This window comes from Mustela nivalis (assembly GCF_964662115.1).
Source record: "Mustela nivalis genome assembly, chromosome: 14".
NCBI lineage: Eukaryota > Metazoa > Chordata > Mammalia > Carnivora > Mustelidae > Mustela > Mustela nivalis.
In genome coordinates, this window is record NC_139033.1 from 40,439,381 (window position 1) to 40,460,455 (window position 21,075).

The 21,075-nt window shown below is 37.9% G+C and overlaps 1 protein-coding gene across 3 annotated transcripts in view; it reads right to left on the minus strand.

Moving 5' to 3' along the window:
* The window catches only part of DCC (DCC netrin 1 receptor), a 1,135,716-nt gene that overhangs the window by 80,142 nt on the left and 1,034,499 nt on the right, over nucleotides 1-21,075 (minus strand). For all 3 annotated transcript variants that reach the window (XM_082699428.1, XM_082699427.1, XM_082699426.1), the window contains exon 22: nucleotides 6,948-7,013. In XM_082699428.1, coding sequence (XP_082555554.1) covers nucleotides 6,948-7,013 — 66 coding nt within the window. The remainder of the gene's footprint in view (nucleotides 1-6,947; nucleotides 7,014-21,075) is intronic.

The window sequence follows — 21,075 nt, forward strand, 5'->3', positions numbered from 1 at the left end:
TAAAGCTATGGTGGTGATTGTTTTTACATATAAAAGTCTATCAAATTAACACACTGTATACCTTAAACTTAGGCAATGTTATTTATCTATGATACCTCAGTAAAGCTGAGGGGCTTATGGGGACAGAATTCATTCAAGTATTCAAGAAGGCAGAAAGGAAACTGTAAGAGGCACACATAGTTGTGATATAGCCATAAGTCTGTCTAACTGGTTAGACCAGAAAAGGAAAAAAAAAATCAATATATATTAAGTGGCCTATCTCTTCTATTCTTGAAACATGTACCTTGTCTGGATCATGTGACGGGAGTAGAATGTCAGGTTACGTCTCATCTGGGATCAACCCATAACTGTTAGAAGGGAGCTGTGAAAGCTCCTTTTCTGAGCTGTTTTTCTGGAAGAACAGAGAGGGAGCATAGCCAGGCTACAGAACCATTAGGAAGTATTTATAGGGCCATGCTTATATTATTTCCTAATACTTTACACATCGTTATCTTCTTGTATATTATGTGGTTTGAGAATAGTTTCCAAAGTAGAACACTGTGGGATGGAGGCAGAGTAGGAGAATCCTAGGTTTGTCTCATCTGAGGAATACAAGTAGTAAATATCAAATCAGAACACTGTGATTGCTCCCACCCCCCACAAGCCTCTCAAAAAGAGGCATGATTGTTTTGACCTCATGGAGGTTATGACTTTCTGGAAAAGATTAAACAAATCATGAAGTAAATACATATAAAATTACGACCATAATTGGCATTTTTTAAAAACAGTAGAGTTCAAAAGAAAGATGTAATATGAAACCATAATAGTCCTTGTAGGAGGAGGGAGGTCATAATGAAAGACCTCACTATAAAAGTAACATTTAGGCAGAATCATGGAGTATCCTAGGAGTTAGCGCCTGTTTCTTTACAGGGGAACTGACAGCAGATCATGTGTCTGGAACACTGGGAGCCGGCACAAAATGAGGCTGGAAAGAGAAACAAGGGAGAGACCAGCCAAGATGATGTTAACGTTCTGCAGGAGAGAGACAGTAATACAGCTTCCACTGAGGTGCTGGCCAGGCAGTCAAGCAAAGCAGACGGACACACCATACAGTCTGAAAGTAGACAAACAAAGCAGACTGCAGGTGGCAAGAGTTAAAAAAGGAAGCGTCAGGTTCAGACTTGAGCCATAGTCCTGTGTCTGAGGTGAGGGAGAGGGAGAAAGACCAGTGGGAGAAGAACAAGATGAGGTCTTGTTCGGCGTAGATGAGGTCACCGAATCAAGTGCGGAGTTAGCAGACATGCTTTTTCAAGACCGATACCTCTAGTGTTCAGGTAGAAGAGGGGGAATTGGCAAAAGAAACATGAGTGGCCCAGCCAGGTTCCTAATCCTCATTTGACAAAGGACATTTTTTTTTTTTCCTCAGAGCTTCTCATGGGACCTGTTTACCTTGAAACAACCTTTGGGGGATATCAGTGGTTTTTAACTGGGGAGATTTTGCTCCCCAAAGGGAAGTTTGGCAAAGTTTAGAGACATTTTTGGTTCTTACAACATGGTAGAGGGGAAATACGCCTGGTATCTAGTGTGTAAAGTCCAGGAATCCTACGTTACCTAGGATGGGCCCCATGACAAATACTTGTCCAGTCTCAAATGGCAATAGTTCTGAAGTTGAGAAACCCTGATTTAGCTTAACACCTTCTAGGTTCAGATGAAAAATTGAGATCCCAAAACTTTAAGTGACTTGATTCCTACAGTCTTAATTCCTGGCAGAGTCATTCTAGAAGGGGCGAGGGGTGGGAGGTGGGGGGAGCCAGGTGGTGGGTATTATGGAGGGCACGCATTGCATGGAGCACTGGGTGTGGTGCAAAAACAATGAATTCTGTTACGCTGAAAAGAAATAAAAAAAATTAAAAAAAAAAGTCATTCTAGAACCTGGGACTTGGGATTAGTCTGGGATCCTTAAAATCATTTGCCATAGATAACGGTTGTTTGGTAGGTAGGCGGAGCCATGTGTAGACTAGAGCTTGAGAACCTGGAAGACTCCAATGACTTTCTATCAGGGAAACAACATAAAGTTTTATTTCTGGACCTTTCTCTTAACATTAAGTTGTCTGCTCAATATCTTATAATAGCTTGCCAATCTCAGAATGATCAATTCATGCAAATATGGAAGAGCTTTAGTGCAGACTTTATTTAGATAAAATGTTATTAAGTTCTGAAAATAGTAAAACAAAATTTTTCAAACGTAGGGAGAAAATAATTATTTTTTATCCTAAGAACACAGAGTAAGTCATGTTTTAAGGGCACCTAATATGACTCTGAATATTTAAAAATTGATTAATAATATCGACTTTTTAACAATATTTTACCAAAGCATCAATGCCTATCAAACTTAATTTGGTATCCAAAGGTTGAGATCAATATAGTAACTTATTTTGAGGAATCCTAGACCTCTTAGCTAAAATTACTAATTTAACAAATTACAGATAGAGCCACTGACAAAAAGAAATTGGTGATTTATCTTCCCCAATGAGAAAGGCAGGATTAAAGGAATTGTCACTGTTTTTCTTATTCATACAAATATAAACCACAAAATCACATTTTTAGAAGTTGAAGATTTTCCTGCTTTAAGAATGTGGACCATAAAATTGAATGCACCATAAAAGTAAAATACGAGCATATCAGTACATATTAGCTTTGATTCTACCTGCCATCAACAAGAAATTTAGGATGCCTCTTCAGTTCCCTCAATTTAATTAAGGGCTTCCAACTACAAGAGTAAACATGAACTATTGCTTTGTTTTTCTTTACTTGAATTCCAAGAGTGCATTTTTAAAAGAGTGGCATTCTGTAAGAGAGCATAAGTGATTAGTGAGGTCTAAATTTATTTGCAACTAGCTTGAGTATCCTGACAATAAGCCTTTATTCTATTATAATTCTTTGAAGGATAGATTCCAGGAAGTGTAGGGAGAGACAGGAAAACTTAATAATAACGTCACTCTAAAAGGAGCTGTATGAAATTTTTCGTGGTTTTGAGGTTCAAAAACTCAGATTTTAAAATACTTTTGTTGATGCAGACTCGGTTGGGTGGGGTCAGGGTTTTATCAGTCAAGGTTTCATTTGCACATTAATTTAGAAATTATACCCCCTTCCTAAGGCTTAAGACATTAGCAGAACTTTAATTAGGAAGGTAGGGTTTCTAAGATGCCTTAGCTGATTGGCTTGCAATAACCTGAGCTAAAGTTAAATGACATATTTACCATCATTTATGGGTTAGCCAAACAGAATGGGAAACAGATGAACTTTGCCCTCCATTGCCCATGTCTCTCAGAGGTTATCAATTCACCTTAATTAGTCCAGTAGCTTGTAACAATTTGTTATTCCAGTAAGGGCTCTAGAAATGATTCAGGTGCTTTGTTCATCCCATTCATTCAACAGGAAATACCTAAAACGTCATTAAGTGATGCCGAAAAGTGCGAAGGGGTGATGACAATAATCTATCTAAACTAGTTCAAAGTCACTGGCTGTCATTCCTCTATTTTATCTCCATGACTTTCTCTGGTGAGATAACATATATCAGACTCAATTTAACTGCAATTATCTTTCTCACGAGGAAGCTTCAATGGCAAAAAAAAAAAAAAAAAAAAAAAAAAAAAGCAATGACATGCATTTCCCTTAATTACTGTCACTGCCATTCTCTTCATTTGAGGTCTGACTCCTCTGTAAAGTTCTTGTTGACTTACCTGTTTGTGTCCATCGTGGTGCGGGGTTTCTTTTCAGAAACCTCCCTTTAGTTTGAACATGAAGTTCAAATAGTTAATATCACACTTTGAAACTTGATCCAAGATGAGGCCTGCTAGATTTAGTAATTAAGAATATAGGAGGCTCTGTTAAGTTTCAAGTATTTCTAGTTGCCTGTTTGTATGTACCTTGAGATGCGTATATACACTGAGATAGGAACTCTTTGCAACATTTCCCTTTATTTAGAGGCAATTAGAAATGACTGAAATTTTCGCGGGCCTCCTCTATTTTGAGTTGCTAAATTTGGCAGTTTTATCCAAAATGAAAGCTCTTCAGGACATGCAGTTTAAGAGAACACACGGCTCTCTGTCTGAGGCTTGCACCGGCTGCACCTTTGACACACATGACCATGTCTGAGCAGAGAGCAGGAACTGTGAAGGGACAACCGTTTCTGCTCAGTTAACCATTCTGACTCTCTCCTAATTTCCTGGCACTCTGTCTCTTCAAAAAACACCATCTTGGGCGCCTGGGTGGCTCAGTGGGTTAAGCCGCTGTCTTCGGCTCAGATCATGATCTCAGGGTTCTGGGATCGAGTCCCGCATCGGGCTCTCTGCTCAGCAGGGAGCCTGCTTCTCTCTCTCTCTCTGCCTGCCTCTCTGACTACTTGTGATTTCTGTCAAATAAATAAATAAAATCTTAAAAAAAAAAAAACAACAAAAAAACAACACCATCTTATGCCAGTATAGTTATGCCCTTAGCTATGGATGAATTCCAGTTTGAAACTCTCTAGAGAATAGCATCTGAACATCAGCTCTGCAGGATAAAATGAAAGAAGATGATGTTAATTCCTGGCATGGACTCTAAACCTAGAACATCCCGATCTCAGGGCAAAACCCACTACAATGCTGTTTTCCCACCCAATTTCAATAAGAACCTTCTTTACCCTCCCTCACATGCCTGGGATTTGTTTCACTTTCTTTCATCTTCCCGGAGTGTATTTCTCTGCCTTGTCCTGGGTAATTCTCCTTCGTTTGTCTCTCCTGTGGGGGTCTAGCTTTCAGTATACGGGTTTAGCTCGTAGTGCGCTCCCTGGATGCAGTGAGGGCTTCGTAGCCATTCTTAACTGACTGCTTGAATGCGTGAAGTGTGTTTGGCATATTGTTGAGGCTTAAAATTTGAGGCAAAATAATGAGATGATAAAACCTGCATGCTTTTGGGAAGGGAGCCACCATTATCTAAACCTATTTAAGGAGCACGTCTTTGGTCTGTTTTCAGTCCCAACATATCCCTCTTCTCATCTTTTTGTTGTGAGCTCCCCAAAGTGTCCCTTGTGTGTATGAGAGTCTGGAAACTACCAGGGCCAGGTACTAGCTATACCAGGTGTCTAAACCTGAAATACCTATAGGAGACAATAGTGTTGCTTAATGAGGGAAAAGGATCTGTGTGCAAGACAATAGTGGTGAGGATTGTAGTACTCTGGAAGGAGCTTCCTGGATATAACTTCAGATAGGTCTGATTGGAATATACTGAAGAAGCTTAAATGTAAGAAATTATACTTGTGTGGTCAAGTAAATGCATTATTACTGGAAGAGGGTGTGTGTAGCAATTACAAAAGAAGAGGTAAGAGGTAAAAATATGTCCCCGAGTCCACCACTGGCCAGAGGAGGGGGCACTGAGTCTTTATCTGGGCATCTGGTCTACTCCACAGACACATATATTCTCTTTGGGGAAATAGATGTATTAAGTTATCATAGCCCAGAATAGGAAATAATCATGTAACTCACCCCCTTATTCTAGTTTCTCACTCAGCAAGCAATTTTTAGATTGCAGTTTTGGCTTCCCATATGGATTTTTTAATAGGAGACCACCCAAATGAATATTTATCTATCCAGTAATCAAATTTCTCATGAAATCCTGCTAAAATGGTTATATACATCTATTGTGTTATTTTCATAAAATAAAACAGTATACAGCAGTAAAGATAAATGAAAGAGAGGTATTTGTAAACATATGGATAAATCTTAAAAACAAAATTAAAGAGGAATACAAGTTGCAACAAATACATATAGTATGATGCCATTTCTATAAGGTGACAACTGTGTATAAAATAGAACATTTAGGAGAGTGGTTACCTCAATGAGGAATGGAGGACATGGTGGCAAGCATGTGATAAGTCAGACATATATCAATTGTAAGAGATCTCAATTGTAAGTTGACTATTTAATATCTTAATCTCGTTGATGGATACACAGTGTTCATATTTGTATTTTTAATATATGGAATATATTTATAGTAAACCATACCAAACAATAGCAACTGGAACAATTTTATAAAAACCTATAAAAGGAATTTAGTGTTTATACATCAGTCCTGTGGGAGTTTGGCTAGTATTATTCCATTCTCCCACAGTTTCCATGTCAGCAAAACTGAGGACAAGGTCCTAGAAGACAGCTCCAACACCAACAAGCTACTTCTATGCAGTTAAGAGATTACCTCTGTCTGCTCAAATCCAAAGCATGTGAGTGATCCATTAGAGCGAACAGAAATAATTTTTTTTAAAGATTTTATTTATTTATTTGACAGACAGAGATCACAAGTAGGCAGAGAGGCAGGCAGAAAGAGGAGGAAGCAGGCTCCCTGCTGAGCCGAGAGCCCAATGTGAAGTTTGATCCCAGGATCCTGGGATCATGACCTTAGCTAAAGGCAGAGGCTTTAACCCACTGAGCCACCCAGGCGCCCAGAAATGTTTAATGTTGGCAGTGTAAAGAAAAATTAGCAATAAGGTGCCAGAGGATTCTGGAGAGTAAACTCTCTAGGCAAAAGGTTCCAGCGACTTCATTTTAGGAAGCTGATGGGTTTATTTCAAACTACCTTAGATATCACCTTTCTCTAATAATATTAAATTTTTGGAAACATTTTAAGTACATATAACACTTTAAAATCTAAATATTAAATTGTTAACAACCCCTCATCACTTACAAAAGTGATTTTTCTAAGCTTTTCTAACTGATTCTGTTTTGTACACTTGTTGACTCTCACTGGCACTGTCTGCTGGCAAGATATGCTACAGGTTTGCTAATAATTTCACATTTCTATTATCCCCACTAAAACCCTAGGTCTGGGGCTCTGAACACTTTCAGTAGTTGAAAAAAAATCGCCTCAGACACTCTAGAATTAACCATTTAATTAATATAACTAATCCAATAGAACCTAATTGATAGACTTACCATTGAGAGTGCTTCTATCAATCAAATTAGTATCAACTGGCCAATAACCTCCATCTCCATGACGACCTGTTTGTCGGGAAAACACAAGAATGTTAGGGATACAGAGCGTGAAAGCACTGTGAGAGAAAACAGACAGAAATAATAAATATTTTAAAACACACAAACAATTGATCAAGGTATTGTGGCCACCACAGAGAAAGGCTCAGAATATTAATTCCAGTACACTTTGTGAGAAAATGTTATTTTCTGTGTGTGACAAAAATCTGTCATGAATAGAGACTCTTTTAAACAAGCTAAATTCAATTCCTCTCTGAAATGTCGTCTGCCCTCTTTTTTTTTTTTTTTTCCCCAACCTTCTTGCAAAAAGTATCCCCAGTTTTCCAGGTCATCTCAGAACAGAAAAGGTGCTGGTCATGGCCCCTAGAGAGGTAGAGCCCCCCACGCCTTTCATTCTGTAAGAGGTCCATCCATCTGACGTGACTTTGTGGCAAATTAGCATTATTACTCTACAGCACATTTTGTCTTATATATGGGTTTTGAGCAGTCCTTGTGGTATGTGGCAAACAGGTGTCTGGGAATGAGATATTAGATCGGGAGTAAAGAATGGGGTTACGGCACCACACACATACCTGTTCTGAATATTTCTTACAAACACAGCAGGGAAGGAAGAAGGCTTCTTTAGTATCACATTACTGGAAAGACTGCTTTCCAGTAGGTGTGCAACAGTTGTAAAAGCAGTCTTTAAGAGCATAGAGCCAGGAAATAACCAGAATTGTATCATGATCCAAGTTTAATTAACGGTGATTCACTACAGGTAATACCTTTTTATATTGGCACATTTGTAGACCTATAATTATTTTGTTAGATTTTGAATTCTAGAATATCTGTTAGGCTGACAATTATAGGAACACATTTGGGAGTTGAATTTATATGCAAACACATACAAGAATACAGCTAATATTCCATTTATTCACTTTGGAGAGTTCTCTCCGCAAGCAGTTACTACCAGTATGATGAGGTAGAGGGAGCCAACTGAGGCAGTCAGCCACAATAACACAGGTTGTTTGCTCACATGCATAGATTTTCTTCTTCTTCTTTTTTTTTTTTTTTTTTTTTGAGATTTTCATTTGTTTTAGAGAGAGAGAGAGCCCAAGTGGGAGGGGTAGAGGGAAGAGAATCTCAAGCAGATTCCGCCACTGAGTGCAGAGCCCAATGTAAGGCTCCATGCAGGGACCACTGGGTCGGGGGGGAGGGGCTCCATCCCAGAACTCAGGGATCATGACCTGAGCCAAAGGCAGATGCTTAACTGACTGAGCCCCCTAGGTGTCCTTATTTTTCTTCCTCTTTAAGACTTTCAAGTCCTGCTTTTGTGACATTGTTTGGCATCCCAAACACTCCTCTCGCTAATGCTTTCCCAAGATGTCATTTTATTTGCAAAACTGTTGTGAGTGAACAACTTAAATCTTGTTAACAGACCATTCGTTCAGAATTCTAGAAATTCTTCTCCTAGCAAGCCAGAGCTGAAGTTAGGATGTCAAGCTTCCAACAAGCAATGCATACATTAATCTAATCATATCATCTTCTGTTTTCAGCATAAATTGATAAATTTAAAATCTGCTGGCCAGTGACTGTGGGTTTATAAAGCAGGTATTAGGATGGAGGCTTCCCATGGAAAAAGGCAGGAGAGAAGCAAATGAAATAAGCAGCAAATGTGAACATTTTGGTGGACCTACTAAACTGTGGACAAGCCTTTTCCCAGATACCTTACTTGTGTGACTCTGACACATTTGGGGTTTCAATGAACAGAGAATAAGCTTTGCCCACGGGACACTGTAAGATCAATGCTGGAAGAAATGAAGTGAGACAGAAGTTCTGTATGAATATTAAGATAGCTTTTCTCACATCTGAAAGTAGCTAGATTGCAAAGCAGTCAGCCAAAAGAGATGATAACAGTCCCATCACTTAGGCCAGTTAAGCAATAAATGATTCCTGGTGGGAGAAATCCTGTATTGGCTGGAAATTAGGTAAATAGTCTGTGGAGGATTTTCCTTTTCCTCTAGCATCCTGACAAATGTCTTTTTAATGAAGTTTCTCCATCTCCCAGCTAGTTTGTAGTAAGATGCAAAAACAAGCCCACAAGCACATCCATATATTACCCAGACATAAAATTCTATGAGTAGGGCTCCCCCTGGATTTAGCGAGACTATTGATTACACTGTGAATTTCAATAGGTAGGAGAAAATCAGATGTCGGATGGTTAGAGCTCTATGCCAGATAAAGGAATTCTGGAAATGCTTTCTACAGAAGAGAGGGCAGCTTAAAACTTGAACATTCTACCCACACAATCTAGTGTATTGACATTGCTTAACTTTTTGTTGGTTATAATTAGATTGATACTACAAAAGAAAATTAAGTAACTCTTAACAAACCCAACAGAAAGTCCTTTAAAGAAACTTGATATCATCAGCAAGCAAGATTGGATTTACGGTAATTTAGAGTCCCTGCACCACTTCAGTAAGGAAACACAAAACTCATTTCTGGGATATTGGCGAGTCTGGGGATCTCTTCATCTAAGGATGCGAGAATAAAATTTTAACTTGGTGTCCTGGTACGTTTCTATTCTCTAAAATACGTCTTTTAACTTACAGAAAAGCTTCCTTTGTGAGGAAAATAACAAGCTAAAAAAGACCAAAAAAAAAAAAAAAGACTGTCCCATTGCCAGAACCACAAAGTTGTCACATGAGGGACACTGAAGACCAAAAAAGGCATGGAGTATCATTGCTTGCACTTCACAGTATTTTTAAGGGCTTTTTGATGTGGATCAAATACCGAATGTGTTAACTTGGTTAATTTCATAAGCACTGATCTAGGGAAACAGAAGATGAATGTGATTCTGCAAGATGGAAAGTCAGTTGACGCAAAAGTATAAAGTATTGTCTGATCCCAGAGGTCTTTGTTTTATTAGTGGAGCATAAAACTGGTAATAATTCATTCAAAGTTTATTAAGGGCCTACTAAATGCAAGGCACAGTCCTAGATCCTCAAGGAAGTGGTAATAGAAAAACACGTAGTAAGTGAGGATCCTGCCGTAACAGAGCAAGTAGGTTCACTCTATCCCGATTCTACATAGGATTAAAAACCAGCTGCAGATGGTTTTTAATTTGTCTTGACTTTAAAGATTTAAGGACAAGCTAACCCATCTTTTATTAGAAAATCATTATTAAAATATTAATAATAATTTAATAATTAGTACTAATTATTAGTAATAATTATTATTTTTAGAAATAATAATTTTATTAGAAAATCATCATTAAAATATTAATAATAATTTAATAATTAGTACTAATTAGTAATAATTATTAAATAATTATTATTAAATAATTATTACTAATTAGTACTAATTATTAAATTATTAAAATAATCATTTAAAAATTTGTCTAGTATTGTTGAAAGAACTACTTGCAAATAAAAATAATGTATTATTTTCAGCCTCATGTCTTCTACCTAAATTAAAGCTCCTGATTATTTTTGCATACTGCATTAAATCTCTAACATTTTTTGAAATAGAAAATTCACAATAAATATATGATATTTACATATAACATTCGTAAAACTAATGTAATACATCTCAATGTATACCAGCTTTCTTGTATTGAAATAAAGCTCAACATGGTTCAAAAAATTGGAAATGGGCATGTTTTCTTTTTTATATAATTAGTAGTATCATGACTTTATGTGACACAGTAATCAGGATATATTTTTATGAATAAACTATTATATTCTGCAGAAAATCTTGTGTTAATCTGTAACTATATTTTCTTTGTAATAGAAATGAGGGTGAGGAAAGGAATCAAGATACTAAAAAGTAATAAATTCATATATCATAAAACCAACTAGGTATTTTATCCAGGTAATTTCATTTCACCCAGGTCATTTTTGATAATTAAAACAGATGTTTTTCACTTTTCCTTAGGTTTTGAAGCCAGGAAATGGTACTTTCAGAAAGAACAATAAAACAAATGAGCCCATGGTTAACTTTGGAAAGAGGAAGTATATGACTATTTTAAGAATTATTAAAAAATATTTATATATTTCTAAATTTCTTTTATATGGGTACCTATTAGGTAAGTCCAAACCAGAAATTTCATGTTCCTCCTCTTATTTGCATTTTTACAGTATTATAAAGTATGAAGCCATTTAAAAAGTAAACTTTTATATTTTCTTCCAACAATAAAGGATAGATCTCAGAAGGAGACTTCTTTTCAACTTTTTTTTTTTTTGGCAAGAGACATATGCTCCCTTGAACAAAAGTTAAAGTCTCCATGATTTCCCTACCATATACTTCCTGGATTGAGGGGAAAAGTGGGCAGAGGTAATATGACCTCCTGTAAGAAGTATGTTCATTATGATATTCCTTGGTGTTTACCAAAGTGACGGTATACTGTGTTCTCAAGGCTTGATGAGTGACTAATGTGAATTACAATGCTCAATGATATATTATTAATGTGAACAAGAGTCTATGTTACAATTATTATACAAGTTATTTTCTATGTTCTTTTTCTTTTTTCTTTTTTTTTTTTAAGATTTTATTTATTTATTTGACAGAGAGAGATCACAGTAGGAGAGAGGAAGGGAAGCAGGCCCACTGCTGAGCAGAGAGCCCGATGTGGGACTCGATCCCAGGACCCTGAGATCATGACCTGAGCCGAAGGCAGCGGCTTAACCCACTGAGCCACCCAGGCGCCCACTATGTTCTTTTTCTTACATATCACTTGAAATATTGTTTTTATGTCTTTATTGTGATGTGTGTCTGTGTGTGTGTTTGTATAAAATGAAACATTAATGTCTACATTAAGTCCCTACTTTTAGCAGTCATGGACAGATGGAGAATCCACGGTAAAAATATTTATCAGCACCTAACAAGGATTAATTTAACTGGGATTTCTAGAGTCTGTTTTTTTTGTTTTGTTTTGTTTTGTTTTTTTGAATAGATATTCACAAGTTCAGGGAAGAGTTAATAGAAAATTAATGTGCAGAGGACATGAAGAAAACTGGATGTGGTAGTTCTGATCTATTCTTTAATCTCTCTTCCCTGAGGGAGGATAAGAAGGGTTCTCTGGAATGGTACCCACACAATCAATCCTGAGAAAAACCTATGGTCCGTAATCTAAATTGAATGAACAGATTGGTCATCTAACAAATGTTCAATATACATTCTCTCAAGGATGCAGAACACTGAGGTATCTTCTTGATCTTAGAATAGCTTCTGTGAAAATAATTCTGGTGATAATGATGGAAACTGAATTGATTTTGTGTCCTGTGTACGAGTGGATAAAGGATATCTATTAATGACACCTGAATACAGTTTTATGGTCCAATACACAGATCATATGGAGATCTATTTTGAAGCAGATGATTTTTCAGAGGCTGAGAAAATGTCTAAGAGATCAATTTATCACAAGGTTGATAATATTGCTGACTTTGAACAAAGGCATCAGGATATCTAAAAACCAGAGAGTGAGATCATAACTCATACCTAGGATATTTCAAGTATATATTAATGGAAAAGAATTAATGTGCTCTCCTGAACACATGCTTTCAAGTAAATATGAAAGAAAGCCCAATGACTGAAAGAAACTAGAATGTTACTACTTCATATGTACGAGAAGCTAACATGCCTGCCATATATTGGTGCTCAACAAATCCTTTTTGCCTTCCTTCCGTCACAATATCTCCTTATATTTGTCACCTGTGGCAAGTCTAAGAGCAGTAAATTTTGAGAATGGGAATGTATTTGGTGACCTACTCTGAGTTAGACACAACATAAGAGAACCATGTATGTGATTATCCATCTATCCATCTTTTCCTTGACCATGAGAAGCACTTTTTTTTTTTTTTTGCAGTTTGAACTTCTGACTTTATGCAATAAAATATGGATAGAATAGAATACAAGGAAAAGCAAATTCGTTTTTAAAATCTTTAGAAATCAATCTAAAATTTAAGATTATTTTTCTACAGACAAATACCATGAATTGGGTGACCATACAGTTATGAAAACCAGGCCACTTTAAGAATGAAAGAGCATGCTATGATCAATTATGCCCAGATCTGGGTATTATTCAGGGCACTTCTGTGCAAAATGGAAGTTGCAGTCATCATAGACAGAAACAATTTCAATAAATGAACCTCTAATTTCTGGCTCTTGGTTGACATCTCCATTTGATTTTGGGTCCTGACTTCCTGAAGTTCTTTGCAGTGTGGCAACTGACAGGTAAAGAAGAGTTGCCTGAGAAATGTTCTAAGGTAGGAAAAAAGTTTGCAAACATTGCATTCTTCTTCCTTTGCAAGCACCAGAATAAAGCAGCAATATCCCAGACTCTCTGGTATCTGAATTCCATGAGGATAGATGTCAGCCAATGAGAAGAAAAGAAAAAAAAAAAAAAAAAAATATATATATATATATATATATATATATCAATCATATGGTGATTATGGAATTTTCTCCTCTCTCCTTATATGCATTCTTGTCTATAGTATATCTGAAATAATGGCCAACATATGGGTCTAAGACATCCCTTTTAGGTGTGGTCTTGCCTTAATCAAAATCTAAAAAGCCTCCTGTTTCTCTAAACATGGGCACTCTCCTGGATGACTACATCTTCAGCTAGCTCATTCACTCACTAAAATGTGGAAGATGAGGAAGAATCTTTCATGGATTATGAAAGAACAACAGTTCTCAAATCTACTGAATGATCATGGAAGTCTCCCCTACCTGGATGGTCTACAAGCTTATCCCGAAGGCAGTCTGAGATATGTTTGTTTCTGAGTGAAGTTACCATGCAGTGCAAGGAGAAGTAACAAAAGAGCATGAAAACTCTTTCTTCTCCAAGTGACTGTATGTCAGGAAGTTGCAACTACAGTTGAAAAACACGAGAATGCCAGGATCACACTAGTTGCACTGCTAGTATATATAAGTAATGACGCTGTTGGAGCACAAAATTTTTCATTCATGTATCAGCTCATGCTCCATCCATGTAGTCAAAAAATGTATTGAAAACCCAACTTTTATATCAACATGGATGGGACTGGAAGAGATTATGCGGAGTGAAATAAGTCAAGCAGAGAAAGTCAATTACCGGACGGTTTCACTTATTTTTGGTGCATAAAGAATCACAAGGAAGACATTGGGAGATGGAGAGGAGAAGGGAGCTGGGAGAAATTGGAGGGGGAGACGAACCATGAGAGACTGTGGACTCTGAGAAAAAAACTGAGGGTTTTGGAAGGGAGGGGATAGGGGGTTGAGTGAGCCTGGTGGTGGGTATTATGGAGGGCACGTATTACATGGAGCACTGGGTGTGGTACATAAACAATGAATTTTGGAACACTGAAAAGAAATAAAATAAAATGGAAAAAAAAAAGTATCGAATAGACCCACTGTTCTAGGTATTAGGGATATACCTAGAACATTGCAAAGGCTCATAAATTAGCAAAGGGGGGAAATGTTGAGTAAGAATAACTATATTCTATGGCCAAAAATTTTAAAAATATTATAAGTAGGGGCCATAAGGGAAAAACAGGACAATTGACTATTTATGCCTAGTAAAATGATGAAAGACTTTTTAGGGGTGACATCTGAGTTGGGAATTAAAAGATGAGTAGTTCAGACAGAAAAGAGTGAGGTGGGTAAGCTTAGGAAGATAGGCAGACATGAAATAATAAAATTACCTATATGTTCTACCAGAGTCTAGAATTTATCTTGTAAAAGATGGAGGTCCATTGCAGATATTTTATGCAGAAAAGTAACTCAATTAAATATGTGTTTTAGAAAAAGTATTGTGGCAGAGTGTGAAGAATGAATTGTAAGAGACTGTGGTAATAAGTAGTATGAGAATAATATTAATTATGAATCCATAAGGCAGACATTTTTAGTTCCATTTTATAGGTGAGTAAACCGTGACTCAGAAAGATTTACAAGTAAGCTCATTTTAAGCAGCTGAATAGGTCTGACTCTGACTGATGATTTTACCATTAGTGGGTGAATTAATAAATAAAAGGACTGGGCATGAGTTGGATAAAAATTAGAACATCTCTCAAAGTTGGTTCTGGTGTGTGACTTGAAGTGGTAGCTTCATTTTCAATAGGACACACAGGACATGATAGACTTTGGAAGCAAAAGGAAACAGTTCAGTTAGCAACCATGTTGAGCACTGGGACAAGTAAATGTGACAGTTCAGAAAAGGCCGAGCAGAAGTGGGCACATAAGGCTAGGAAAACTCTTCAAAGATCAGGATACTTAGGTCCTCTTCCTATTCCACATAATTCTTCCCGACCCCACCCAGCACCAAGAAGCAAGGTATGCTTGGCAACAGCAGCGAAGAATGAATGGGGTTTTTAGGGTTCTGGAGGTGAGCATGCTGATCTTCCGTGCCCAGTGTGGATAGTGGATACTTGATGTGTTGAAAAGTAGGAAAGCCAGAGAACTGCTGTGTCAGATCAAAGGGAAAGAGCAAAGTATCACCAATTTATCTCTCTCTCTTTCTCCCCTTCTCCCTACCACTGTGCATTATTCTGCAAAGTGGCCCTAAGTGTTCCCTGGATGCACCTTGCGATCCTCACTCTATGAGCAACTATTTGGCATCTGGATTTTCTAATTCTAGGATATCTCTAAGTAAAGGTTCAGGTAATCTTTCCCTCTGCAATCATTAGTGTTGAATCAAGTTCTACCCATAGAGCAAAAGTCCAGTGTTATGTTTAAGTGGTCTTTTCTGTTATTACCAATAGTGATTGCCCATATGAAACCCTACAATGAAGATATAGATATAGATATAGATAGATATAGATATAGATATATAAATATATATGTATATATGTGTGTATATATATATGTGTGTGTGTATATATATGTGTGTGTAGATATAGAAATATATATGTGTATATATATGTGTGTGTATATAAATATATATGTATATATGTGTGTGTGTATGTATTTGTGTGTATATCATATATATATATATTTATTTATGAGATGGTACCACTTAATTTCACATTTCATATTTTTAATGTTGGGATGGGGTATTTATATATTCCTCCTAACTACATTGCATGATTCTTGAGAACAGACCCAGCAAACTGTACTTCTTTCTCATGCCTCACCACAACCAGCACAATGCTAGGTACATTGTTACCAGCAAGCTGTTAAAAGGAGTCCAATTCTTTTCATACTTCATGTTTGAAATTTCAAAACCTTATCAACATTAGTTTTGATTTTTCTCCTTTCTTTACTCAGAATTACAAGCAGTAAGGGAAAAGCAAGAAAAATAAATTTTTTGTTAACAAGAAATGACAGGAAGGGTAGAGATCAAGAAAAGTGCGTAGGAGTTCAGAGTCATCTACAAATGTGACCACCATTTTCTGAATTAAAGAGAACTTCTTTTCCAGTTTAGCTTTAACTTGATAGATGAGTATTCAAGATATTTTTGCCTTATTGGAAACATATTTTCACATCATTTTCATCTTCCCCAAGATCAGTAACATACACAGTGTCCATAACCCTGAGCATTATTGATTTTAGGTCCCACCTACACTTTTGATCAGCTGGTAAAGTCTTTCTTTCCAGATTACTCTGTGACTGTTTCTTCAAAGATGTGTGTCATAATTCAGTTCAACAAATGCTTACCAGGCAACTACAATATGACAGATTCTCAATTAGAGACTGAGATGTAGGGATGGCAGTGTGAATCACATGAGTCCTCTGCCATCAAGGAATTTACAACCTGGTCCAGAGGTTGGGAATATAAATAGTGAAATATAAGAAATGAAGAACAGAGCAAAGAGTTGGGTGTTATGGACATACAGAAGAACAAAAGACTGAAAAGGCAAGAAAGGCTTCTTGGAAAAAGCACAATGAGATAGGGAGGCTTCGAAGATGAGGACCTGACTCAGCAGAGAAAGGGAGAAAGTATTGCTACAACTAAGAGGATGGTACCAGTAAAAGCATGGAGTTGGGAAAATGCACCTTTCTCAGAGTGATTTATACAGTTTTGCTAATAGACTGTGATGTATGTAGAGGGATGACCTAGTCTTAAGGCTAGAAAAGGGCAGTTGGGGTCTCGATGTCAAAGAACTGTCTTTACTCCGTAAGCATAGGTGAGCCATCTGTTTTGGAAAGAAAACTGAAGAGGCAGAGTCCAGGTCTAACGTAGTGGGCAGAAAAATCAAGCCAGGAACCTGGTATTTGGCTAATGTCTACAGCAAAGGACAGTCAGTAGTGGAGTGGTTCTTACAAAAAAAAAAAAAAACAAAACCCAAAAAACTTATTAAGAAATCTTTGGGAGGGCTTGTCTATCTTCCGGGTCTGAGAAATTTACAATTATGCCATGAATCGCATCAATTCTAAAGAGTACTTAGTATGTGTTTTCTTGCAAAGTTACCTATTGAAACATAAAAGCTCCTGAGAGGTTGACTTAGGCAGCTACTTGACTGCTTGCTGGGAGCATGAGAAGCACCTCAACCCTTTATCCAAAGCACACTACTCATTTTTCACCCCCCCCCACTTTTATATCATAATCATAATTTCTAGAATTGCAAAATTTTGGACCTGAGAACAGCACCGGTGAGACTAGCTCTCTTTCAAGGGGGTGTAGCAGCTACTGAATAACAAAGTGGTTGACACCCTGCCCAGTAATAGGGTAAAAAGAGGTTTTAATTTTCATTTAAACAGCTCCCAATGAAAGGTGCTAAAGGCTTCAATTTTTCAAACAACACCCTGGCTGGTGTAATCCAAACCCTGCAAAGTCTGGATTACATTAACGAAATTCCAAGCTTGACTAGACTGCCTTGAAAGCCCTATTTCCTTGAAATTGGAAACAATTAACGTTCTGTTTATTCATGAGATTAAACCCGGTGAGGTGTAAAATGGCAGGTGTAGTGTTAAGTACTTCGCCTGAATACCCTACTGAGGACAGACAAAGAACTTTAAACTAGGTGAACGTATGGTGATGCCAGTTAGGTTTAACTTTCTTGATAACGAAGCAGGAACCAATTAACTCACTGCATTTCCAGAAATTATACAGCGGTTAAGGGCAGAGACTCTCCAATTACTTAGCCGGGGTCTGTATCTCGGGCTAACCTCTTCTTACATGTTGTGAGTGTTTGGGCAAGTTTGAGCATCTCTGCGTCTCCTTTTCTATATCTGGAAGGATTTTAGGAGGACATGATAGCACATGAACAGTGCATAGAAGAATGATGCATCCTGGGAATGCTAAAAATGTGAAGTACTATGTTATGTGAAGATGCTATGCCTGGGTTTTTAAACCTAACACCAGTCCTCAGGTTTGATCATCTGAAATCTTGAAAGAAATCGAAAGATACTTTGGGCAGGAGTCATCGTTTGACAGGTGAGGATGCTGAGAGAGGTCAACCACATGCCTAAAGTCACACAGGAGGTCACAGTGGCAAGACGGCACTAGACTTTGAGGTCTCCAAACCCATTCCACCCCTCCTGCAGTACCCACTGCGTGCTGATGGCTGGGTATTATCAGCTGTTACCATGATTCAGAAGTGAGTAATTCTCTCTCCTGGTGGGAGGGTAGTTCTCAGCAGGTCACCTGCTTCTAGATCTATAAACTGACCTGTGAATTTCCATCTCCTTGGTAGCTCTGCTGTTTTAGATCACAGCTCTGCCGGCTATGAAGAGGGAAAGACACTTGAGAGTGTGTGAAGTCAGCATTTTGTTTCTGATTCATCTCAGCCATGACACAGGTCATTTCATAAAGGTTCCTGCCTTCTTTCAGGTCCTGCGACAGGACCCTAACACCTACTCTGCACACCCTCTGTGGGCAGACATGGAAACACACATGACCTTGTAGACATTTGTGCTCATGTTTAGAATGACCACTTTTTACACATCGACACCTCGAAGTGGAGAAGAACATTTGGGGGTTAAACAGAATACAAGGATGTAAAAACAATCCTTTAAGATACAAGTTTGGTCAGATGACTATCACTTCGGAGAACTGGTTATATTTTATAGTCATAGCTATCCCTCTTTGCAATTCCAGACAGAGGCTTTTATAAATGCTTCTGTGAGAGACTCTAAAGGGTTTAAGCTCATTACAGAAGACCAAAGAGCCACATATTTCATGTAGAGAGCAGCAGTCTACAGTGGACACACTACACTCTGGGAGTCCGAGAGAAACATGTTGGCGTCCACCTCTGCCCACAACTACATTTGTGCGACCTTGGGCAAAGCACCGCCTTCTGCCTCCGCATCTGAAACCCTGGGGAGGTAATCAGCGAGAGCGAGAGAGCAGCTTTCTTTTTGAAGGTGGATGCTGTGAACTGCACTGTGCTCGCCCACCACCTCCCAGAATCAGATGCTGAATTCCTAACACCCAGTGTGAGGCCCTGTGGAAGTAATTAAGGCCAAATGAGGTCACAAGGGTATGGCCCTGATCTGAGAGGAGGAGTTATGAGGGAGCCGGCTCTCCCTCTGCCATATGAGGACACAGCCAGAAGACACCTGACTGCAAGCCAGTAAGAACATTCTCACCAGAAACCAACGTGGCTGCACCTTGATCTGGGACTTACACCCTCTAAAACTGTGAGAAGCAGATTTCTGTTGTTTCATCCCGCCAGGCGGTGGCATTTTGTATAAGCAGCCTGAGCTGGCTGAGGCAGTGGAATTAGCACCATCTCTGTGTTTCCCGAGACAACTGACTGTCACGATCACCTACTTAGTGCTGTGACTTCCCTCGAACAAGAGGACCCCAGAGTGAAAGCTGTTTTATTCTCCGGAGTATTCACAGAAATGGAGAAAGGAAAGTTGTATGGAAGATATCCATACACAACCTTCAGATGCAGCAGCCTTATAAATACATGTTAAACAGGAGTGTGTGGTCAGTTATGTGTCCATATACGAACATGGGATGAACATACTCTGGTTAAAAACCACAGGGTTCGAATGGCCTTGCTCCTTACTAGCTGTGTCTACAGACAAGGGACTGGAATGTTCTGAGCTTCATTTTCTTCATTGCCAAGATGAGAACAATAGTTGTAACTTAATAGTATAGCAGTGAGGCTCAAATGAGAAGTCTATAAACAGAAACACTGGTAGGGCTTCACAGGAGTTCATTTTGCCATTACACACACACACACACACACACACACACACACACACACAAATTGACAGGGTTCTTATCAAAATATGAAAAATAAAAGAAGGGGGAAAAAAGCAAAGCATTTCTATGTCCCCTGAACTCACTTCACATAGGCCATATAATTTCCCTATCCTACCTGACCTTCCTAAAAATTAAATTCTGTGGTTAATCTCTAAAATCTCATGATTACCTTCAAACTTATTGGCCACTTGTGCCTGGAAGAGACTAGAGAAAAAAATTAGGATGTTTAGCAAGAGATAAGGGGCTGCAAAAACCAGGGAATTATAGAGGAGGCTGAGATTAGAGAGATAAGAAAATGCTAGATATAATCAATTTATCACTACACGAAGGGAAAAAGAGTTCAATGAAAATTGTCTATCATTTTCAGACTACTACTGCTATTACTCGGGAGAAAATATTTTCCTCATATCACGGCTGATTCAAATGCAACTGATTTTTTGTTTTCCCATTTATGTTCCTTAGGACATATCTCAGATTCCAAGAAAAGTAATTGTGACAAAAGTCTACAAAGATACTTTGTTAAAATAATCGAAACTTTTCCTCCTCTCTCACAGATAAATTACATTCGACCTCCTGTTTTTCTATTTAGGATTCATCTTTGCAAGGTTCACTCTGACCCGGGGTGTTGAATTTACGCTCAAAAGAAATTCAGTGCCTTTTGCAGATGTTAACAGTGGGATCACTTCACAACGGGGAGCAGCAAATAGGTCTAACTGTGGGCACAGTAAAACATATTCAAATGATTGGCTCTGTGCTAAGAGTGGGAACATTCAGAATGGCATTTTCCTCTTATTTTCATTAATCTTAGAAGGATCTTCAATCTGGGTTAATTTTCTTCTACACGGTCATCAACATAGAAGACTGATTTTATTTACAAAGAGATTTCGATGGCCAGCAAACTTGACACGTTTTCTTTGTAAGAATTTAAAGATCTTATTTATAATCATTATA